Raw genomic sequence first — 9,103 nt, forward strand, 5'->3', positions numbered from 1 at the left:
CCTTGTCATCGTCGTACATCATAATTTGATTATAGCCGGAGTAGGCATCTATGAAGTTGAGCAGCTGGTTGCCGGAAGTTGAATCCACGAGCTGGTCGATCCTCGGCAATGGGAAGTTGTTTTTAAGGCATGCTTTGTTGAGGTCGGTGTAATCGACGTACACTTTCCATTTGCCCTTTTCTTGTTTTGCCACCAGAACAACGTTGGCCAGCCATTCTGAGTAAGAGACCTCTTCAATGAATCCGACGACTAGAAGCTTGTCGATCTCGGCTTCAATGATCACGACTCGCTCGGGAGCGAAGTTGTGTTTGTTCTGCACCACTGGCTTGCTGGCAGGGTTGACATGGAGCCAGTGGCAGATGATGTTTGGGTCGATGCCGGGCATGTCAAATGGTGACCACGTGAACATGTCTTTGTTGTTCGGGAGAAAGGTGATCAGCTCTACCTTCTCGTCTGGGCTTAGGCGCGAGCCGATCCGCACTTTCTTGTCTGGCTGGTCAGGATTGAGGGGGTACTAATTCAACATCTTTCTCAGGCTTCCAACCTTCTTCAAGGGAGCCTTTCGGGCAGATTCCCTAATCTCGATCCTTCTTGTTTGGATTTTGGCGTGAGCCGATTTGCGCTTCTTTGTCTGGCTGGTCAGGATTGAGGGGTACTAACTCAATGTATTCCTCAAGCTTCCAACTTTCTTCAAGGGAGCCTTCCCAGTGGATTCCCTCCTCTCGATCCTTCTTGTTTGAATTCAAGCACGATCCGATCTGCCCTTCTTTATCTGGCTGGTCAGGATCAGGGGGTACTAACTCGACGTCATCCTCAGGCTTTCAACCCTTTTCAGGGGAGTCTTCCGGGCAGATTCCCTCGCCTTGATCCTAGCTTCTTAATTGCTATCGTGAGGTAGCAACTCCCTTCCCGTCTTGGCTTTCTTGCCTTGTTGGCAGCTTGCATTACTGGTGTGAACTGCAACTGCTTGCTCTTCTTGAGCCCTTAGGCTGTGCACCTCCTTACCATGGCTTGGTTACTATTGATCTGCCCGATCCTGCCCCCAAGGATAGGGTAGTGGATCTTCTAGTGTAGAGCAGATGTGATAGCCTCGATCTTGCTGATCCACGGTCGGCCCAAGATTCCGTTGTAGAGGGAGATCTCGTCGACGACCATGAAGGTTTACGAGCAAGCCACTGTGGGTGAGTGGGAGTCAAGGTCGATCTTTCTAACAGTGATTGAGATGGCGTCATTGAAGCCGGTGAGCGATCTAGAAAATTTGCTAATCTTGGGCTCCAATCCCATCTGTTGGATCACAGATAATTGCAGGATGTTGGCTGCGCTGCTCTTATCTACATGAACTCGCTCGACCACAACTTGTTCAATTTGGATGCAGATGACTAGGGCGTCATTATGCGGCAGGCAAAGCCCGATCAAGTCATTTTTCTGGAAGCCGATGATGGGTGTATCCACAATGGCTGGTACTCCCGTTGTGACTTGGGAGACATGAGTGGCCTGCGTGATCTTTCTCTTGCGCTCCTTGGTGGTCAGTCCGGACTCTTGAGAGTCAGCTAGAACTGTGTTAATTCGAATGACCTTTTGGGGAGATTCCTTGAAAGCTGCAACACGATCCTCGATCTGCTGGATGGTCTTCTTTGCGACGAATTCTGTGCAATGGCTTTCTCTATCCAGCTCCTCAAGGTGCCTTTTCCAAGCATTGTAGTTGTTGGTGTAATGACTGTGCTCCTCGTGGAATGCGCAGTATTTATTGGTGTCCCTCTTAGAGGGGTCTCCCCTCATGGGTGGCGGTCTCTTCACCCATGACTTGTCCTTCACTTGAGCCAGGATCTGGTGAATTGGGATAGCGAACTCAGTGAAGGTCCCTATTTCTGAGCCTCTCTCTTGGGGCCGCGATCTGTGCTTATCCTGGGCTTTTTGCTCGAATTGGTTGCTCTTTTGGCTTGCCTGCATCGTCGGGTGATCAACTTTCTTGTTGGCTTTCTTTGTGGCGATACGATCATCGTCCCAAAGTGCACAACGCTCTGCCATTGCGAACACTTCTACCAAGGTTTGGCTTGGAGTTATGGCCAGCTCCCGGTATAGCTTGTGCTCAGTTGGCAAGCCCTTCTTGAAAGCTGAGGATGCAACTTGGCCATTGCATCCTATGATGTTCGCCTTCTCAGCTTTAAACCGTCTGAGGTAGTCTTGAAGAGACATGTCTGGCTTCTTGTGCAGGTTAAACAAGTGGTCCACATGCTTTCTGATCGTATTGTAAGAGGTGTACTCCTTCGTGAAGGTGAGGGCTAACTCCTTAAAGTTGCCTATCGATGCGGACGGTAGAGTGTGGAACCAGTCTTGAGTTGCTCCTCGTAGGGTCATCGCGAACACTTTGCACATCAGGGCGTCGTCTCCCTTGTACAGGATCATGGCGCTCTTAAAGTGCCTCAAATGGCTCTCAGGGACAGAGTCCCCCTTGAATGGAGTAATGGATGACGTTGTGAATTGCTTCAGTGACGAAGCTTATTCTACCTCGTCAGTAAATGGAGAGCAGTCGACTCATTCAATTTCTTTACTCAAGGCCTCCTCCGTGCTTCCTTTAAGTTGGAGACCTTGGAGCCGGTCATTTACTAGCTTCTTGACATCTTCTGCCTGCAGGGCTTGTGGCTTTAGTCGACATCCTCCGTGCCTCGAGCGTGGTTGGCTAACTTCTTCCTCGGTTCCCAAGGGTCGATCCCCTTGGGTGCTCTGCCTGTGGGGCAGATTAGGAGATTGAGCTTGTAAGGATTCCTATATAGCTTGTCGCCGCTTGTTGGTCCTCGAGCGGGCTGGTAGGCGTCGATCGTCATCTTCTGCCCGTAAGGGGGTTTGCTCAAGTCGACGTCTTCTGTGCCTCGAGCGTGACTGGCTAACTTCTTCCTCGGTTCCCAAAGGTTGATCCCCTTGGGTGCCCTGCCCGTGGGACAGATTAGGAGATTGATCTTGTGAGGATTCCTCTATAGCTTGTCGCCACATGTTGGTCCTCGTGGGCCCAAGCGAGCGTGGACATTGGATTGTGGGCCCAGCCTTTCTAGCACATTGGTCCTTCGTCTTAGCCTCGAACAGCTCAGAGTACAGCTCGCGGCTGTCTGCTTCTCGTCTGCACGATCTCGCTCTCTCCCTTGCCGGTTTGGCCCTATTTGACCAGCCTGGAACCTCTCGAACTGCTCGTTGGCACGCTCGTGCCCCTTCCTCTCCTCTTCACGAGGTCCAAGGTTAAGGCCTTGATTCAAGTTGATCTGCCTGAGTAGCTGACGAATCAGATTATTTTGATCGTCGACCCTTTGTGCGAGTTGATCAACCTGTGAGTTAAGGTCCACCTGACTGCGTGGGTCAAGTAGAGTGGTGTGCATTGGGCCCAACAACATATGGGCTAGGGTTCCATTGGAAGCGAACACAGGTGCATACATCAAGTGTGATTGCAAAGGAGGGAGAGAATGGATATGCTCCAAGGCTGGGACTGCGTCGAAGTAGCCATGGGGTTGTGCAATAGTCCCAACAGCTGAGTCGTGTGGCTGCTGCTGTGCTTCGGCAGCAAGATAGGGTGGCAAAGCAGCTCCAGCAGGATGGTGCAGCAGAGCATCTCCTGCGATCTGAGCTTGTGGCTGCGAGGCTGTGGAGGTCACGAGAACATGTGGCTGTTGTTCTGCAATTCCAGAAGTTGTCTGCAGCAGCTGCAAAGCACTGGGAGACGGCTGCAAGTTGTTGGCGGCCACGATTCCGTGTGATTGCACTAAGGTTTCCACCACGAAACCATGAAACGGGCCTATCGTGGTGGCGTTACTCTTCGTACGTCTGGTATCAACCATGGTTGTTTGAAAAAATGTGGAAAATGGATTTGGAGCATGCTTTGAGTATTATTCCGCGCTCTCAATGAAAGCACCAATTTGTGGGAGCAAATTTCCGTCCCACTAGAATATTAGCTCAAGATTCCTTCGTCTTCTCCGCCTTCTCCCTGCAAAACAGATCGGAGTAAAAGGACCACACCCGGGAGGTGTTGGCCAAAGGCCCTCCGATGCCTAAGTTAGGTAGGGTGTTTCAAGGAAAACCAGGTGGCTGGAGCCCTGTGTGAGAGAGAGAGAGAGAAAGAAAGGAGGTGGCTAGAGTTTTTGAGAAATAATTTTTGCAAAGTTTCAGTAGGAATTTAGATGTATCTCAACCTTTGTGTGCGGCCATCCTTTTATAGTGGTCTCGGGGGCTAGCGTTTCAGAGGAATAATTCCGTAGATGGAAATGAATTATTCCTCCCTGATATGGAATTGATTTGATTTATTAGGGTAAATCAAATCCCTAATTGTGGTAGGTATCAAATCAATTCCTAATTTAATTAGGTAACTCCTCATTTAATTGGGAATTGGGGTAGGAATCAAATCAATTCTCGACCCAATTAGGTAACAGTTCATTTAATTGGTTAATTCCCAATTAAATTGAATAATTCCCAATTAGGTCAAATAATCCCCAAATGGAAGGAATTATTTGACCTATGGTTTTGATTTAATTAGGTTCCCACACCAATGATAAGCCTATATTTTACATATATTTTATGCCTCATTTACTTATTTATTTGTTAGTTTCCTTGGATTAAATTGGTTGTTTTAATTTATTTTCTGAGATTTGTGAAGGAATTGTGAAATAGGAGAAATTGAGGTAAAAATGGGCGAGAAGATGAAGATTGGAGATTAATTAAAAGAAGCCAAGTCATTCCTTTTATCGCAAGGAGTGTTGTCAAATTTCCTAATTCAAGATGGTTCAAGTCTTACCAAGTCAAACAAGAATAAATAAAGAAGACCCTATATTAGAAGGAATCCTATTTTTATTATAATTGTAATTATACCTTAGATAGATAGGATTTCTAGGTGTATTATAAATAGGGAGTTTCGGCCATTGATCAAAAGACCCGACACCATCAAATTCCTACACATTCATATCCATAGCCGAAACACCCTAAGGAGAATACGAATAGAGCTTGCGCAATGTTGGCATTCAACTTGGAGAATTCGGTGCCTTCCACGTCTTCATCAACCATCATATTTATCAATAAGTCCTTCATGAACTAATTTCTTTTTACTAGGGCTACAATGTAGCCTAACTATGAATACTCAAATTCTTTGATATTGTTAATTTTATTTATCTATACATGTTGAGTGCTTGTTACCATTCTTAATGCTTTCAATTAATTGGCCACTAATTGCATGATTGGAAGAATTGGGTTGAGACTGGAAGAAGATTCATAATAAAAAGCTTCTTGTAACAAGTACCATAAATTACATAGCCGACTCAGAATATTAGGTTATGGTTTGTGTAGTCTTTAATGTTTTTCACAAATCTTAACGGGTTCTTAGCCATCTAAATCCATAACTAGAAATAAAGTGGGTTGACTGTACGGAACACAACTAATATAACTCGGAAGAGAGTATTGGTGAGGTAAGATAAAACGATTATCAATATGTTAGGTAATTATAATTAAGAGCTATAAGAATTTGGGTGGGATTAGCTAGGTGAAATTGGCGTCCTAGTGCTTTTTCATCTTTGTTTTCGTCTTTTACATTGTTTACTTATTCTTATTTTACTTACTTAATTACATTTTCGTCGTCTTAATCCTCTTATCATTTAATTCAAATATAATTAGAAATAAATAACTCTAGTATTTAATAGATGAACTTGATCCATGTTGGAACGATACTTTATTTACCACTATATTAATTTGAGCGATATTGTCCACTTGCAATTAATCACATCCAATTTTGACGCCGTTGCCGAGGACCAAATTAGTCTGTTAATATTGGTGCGCTTTATTTGCTAGATATACTTTAAATATTTGATTAGTTAAATTTTTATTTCAGGTACTTTCTTTTTTCACTTTGATTTCGTGTTTCACTTTTATGGATTTTTGTCTTAGTTTTGTTGCATTTAATTTTTTTTAAAATAAAAATTGTAGCACAAAGCAAAACAAAAGGAATGCAGCTTCATACCACAAGCAAAAGCAATAGAAAGAAGAGGAAAAAGGGAAGCTGAACTCGTTGAAAAGCAAGAAAAAAGAAAACAAAAGAGGTTTCACGCACATCAGGATTTCTTTTCCTTTTTTTCAATTTATTTTCTTTTTCTTGTGCAATTAAAGTTTCTTTTCCTAATTGTGTTTGGGTTTTGTTTCCTTCATCAATTCTATTATTTTCTCCTTATTTAAACACTTCTTTCCCCTTGTTTGCAGGTACAACAACTTGGTTTCTGAGCATACGATGAATGACTGGTCCTCGCTCTTCAATTAGCTAACTAGTTGAATTGGCACCTAAGATTGAACAAAAGCTTCAAGAAATTCGTAAGAGAACCAACAAGAAGAAGAAATGGCTCTTGTACCAAATGAAACAATGGGAGACCTTGATATCCCAACAATTTTGGTGTCACCTTCAAGCGCATCGTTCTCCCTGTAGCTGCCAAGAATATCCACTTTAATATGATACCTTCTTTCCATGGATTAAGTTCTGAAGATCCTTTCGCTCATATTAGAGATATTTTTAACATGGTTTCTAACATGGCTTTGGCAGAAGGAGACACTGAACAACATCTTAGAATGAAAGTCTTTCCCTACATAGTGAAAGATAAAGCAAATATGTGGCTAAACTCCTTGAGGCCTGGATTATTAACTAGCTGGACGGAGGTTCAAAACAAGTTCTTGAAGAAGTTCTTTTTAACTCAGAAAACCGATGCACTATGGGATAAAATCATGCAAAACTTAGAGAACCGATGCACTAAGGGATAAAATCATGCAATTCAATCAACATGAAAATGAGTTATTTTCTGAGGCATGGGAATGGTTCAATAATTTGTTAAAACAGTGTCCTCACCATGGTTTGCCTACTCTAGTTCTCATGCATATTTTTTATAAGGCACAAACTATTTCAAGTAAGGCTGCAATAAATAAAAGCAGATTGATGCTATTATTAGTAAATTAGATGCCTTTCTTGCTGTAAGTGGGAGAGTTTCAACACAAGAGATTTGCTCTATTTGTGCTGTTCCTGGTCACGCCACCATATCGTGTCCTCATGGAGTTGATTTTCCAGAATTTTTGCAAGAACAAGCCAATATGGTGAATTCCTATAAACGTCTCGGCAATGATCCATTCTCCAACACATATAATCTGGGATGCCAAAGGCAGCCCAATTTGTCTTGGAGCAATAATCATAATGTGCAAGGACCACCGCGAGGATTTCAACCACAAGAGAACTTGGAAGACATAATCACATAGCTCACCACAAATACAAATCAATTCATGAATAGGACGAAGACGACCCTACAAAACCACGTCGCTTCCATCAGAAATTTAGAAGTTCAAATAGGTTAATTGGCTAATGCATTATTTGCAAAATTCAAGAACATGTGAAGGCAATCACACTCTAAAATGGAAGCCCATCAAAATCGCTATAGATTTGGACGCAGAAAAGCAGCAACAGCAGCTGAAAACTACAGAAAAATCTTATGAAAATAGCCTTTCCACCGCCGGACCACTATAACCCCCCATCGTGAGCTCCACTGGAAATTCAGGAAAAATTGAGCAACCGCCATCCCCAAATCTCACTCCAAAATCCTACATTCCGCTTATTCCTTTTCCACAACACATAAAGAAAAATAAGAAGGATGCACAGTTCTCCAAATTTCTTGAAATTTTCAAGAAATTGCAAATTACCTTTCCATTTAGCGAATCAATAGAGCAAATGCAGAGCTATGGAAAGTTCCTCAAGGACATCTTAAGCAAAAAGATACTTTTGGAAGATACTGAGATGGTGAAATTGACGGAGGAGTGTAGTGCAGCAATACAAAAGCAACTACCACCTAAGCGAAAGGATCTAGGGATGTTTTCTATTCCTTGCACCATTGGCACTATTTCTTTTCAAAAAGCATTGTGTGATCGGTTCTAGTATTAATTTAATGCCTTTGTCTATAGCTAAAAGAATTGGTTTGGGGCAATTAAGAGAACTACTACTTTTTTTTGCAGATGGCGGATAGATCACTTACATATCCTCACGGCATTCTTGAACTAGTGAAGGTGGATCGCTTCATATTCTCAGCTGATTTCATAGTTTTGGATATAGAAGAAGATGTCGACACTCCAATTATTTTAGGCTGCTCATTTCTCATTACGAGAAGAATGACAATTGACGTAGAAAAAAGTTCTTTGATCCTACGAGAAGCCAATCAAGAGGTGGAATTCAAAGTTTTTGATGCAACCAAGTACCCCATTGATTCGGAGTATTGTTTTCGTTTAGAAGCAATAGATCATGTTGTTCGACAACAATTCATGGTAGACTACCCAAAAGATCCACTAAAAGCAAGTTTGGTTCATGAGATAGAGGTAGGAGAGGAGCCACGCGTGCTCGAAATGATGAACTCGTTGGAAACCAACGTCGTCCCAAGCACCTTTGCGGCACCAACCCTCACTTTGAAGAGATACTTGGAAACAAATTTCAATCAACAAAAAGAGACCTTGGCTCTCCATTATCCCGGGTGATCATTATTCCAAAAGTCGGGCTAGGAACTATAAACCAAGTGCTTGCTGGGAGGCTACCTAGCTAGGTGCCTTCATCTTTTCTTTATTTTTCTTTATTTTCCATCCCTCTATGCCTTTACTAATCGTTACATGCATCTACTTTGAACATTGAGTACAATGCTTAGTTCAGATTTTGGGGTGTGGAATTTTGTTGTTTTTATTGATATTTGAATTTTGAGTAACAAAGGGGGAAAAAAAAACAGATTTTGTGTTTCAAAGAACAGTTCTCGACTTTTTCTAGCCCGAAGATGATTGCAACATGTTGCATATGTTTTACAGAAGTTATTTGGTCATCAGTCGACTTTAAAACCCAAAAAATAGCAAAAGAACTTATTATGTTCTTATTTTGGTCAAAATCAAATTTTTGCCTAATTTCCTTTTTGATGTTTTTCAGGTAAATTTGAAGCCACCAACATGTTTAGAATTGTTATTATGATGATTTAAATCAGATTTGATGGTCTCAAGTGGTTTACATGACCTTCTAGGAAGATTTGAAGCTAAAAAGTGGCTTAAAACCCCAAAAAAAGCCCATATGTTGTTTGCCCAA

The 9,103-nt window shown here is 42.4% G+C and overlaps 1 protein-coding gene and 1 non-coding gene across 2 annotated transcripts; both read right to left on the reverse strand.

Moving 5' to 3' along the window:
• Positions 1–1,161: 1,161 nt before the first annotated feature.
• Positions 1,162–2,406, reverse strand: LOC117618048. The gene has a single exon (XM_034347677.1). The coding sequence runs from the start codon at positions 2,404–2,406 to the stop codon at positions 1,162–1,164; it is 1,245 nt and encodes a 414-aa protein (XP_034203568.1).
• Positions 2,407–6,757: 4,351 nt separating this feature from the next.
• On the reverse strand, positions 6,758–6,864 carry LOC117620437. Its single transcript, XR_004584774.1, has one exon. It is a non-coding gene; the product is annotated as a small nucleolar RNA R71 (small nucleolar RNA).
• Between the last annotated feature and the right edge of the window lie 2,239 nt (positions 6,865–9,103).

Source organism: Prunus dulcis, chromosome 2, assembly GCF_902201215.1.
Source record: "Prunus dulcis chromosome 2, ALMONDv2, whole genome shotgun sequence".
In the NCBI taxonomy this organism is placed as follows: Eukaryota; Viridiplantae; Streptophyta; class Magnoliopsida; order Rosales; family Rosaceae; genus Prunus; species Prunus dulcis.

Bases quoted from the DNA above. Each gene is read 5' to 3' on its own strand.
- LOC117618048 (XM_034347677.1), bottom strand. From the start codon at position 2,406: ATGATCCTGTACAAGGGAGACGACGCCCTGATGTGCAAAGTGTTCGCG.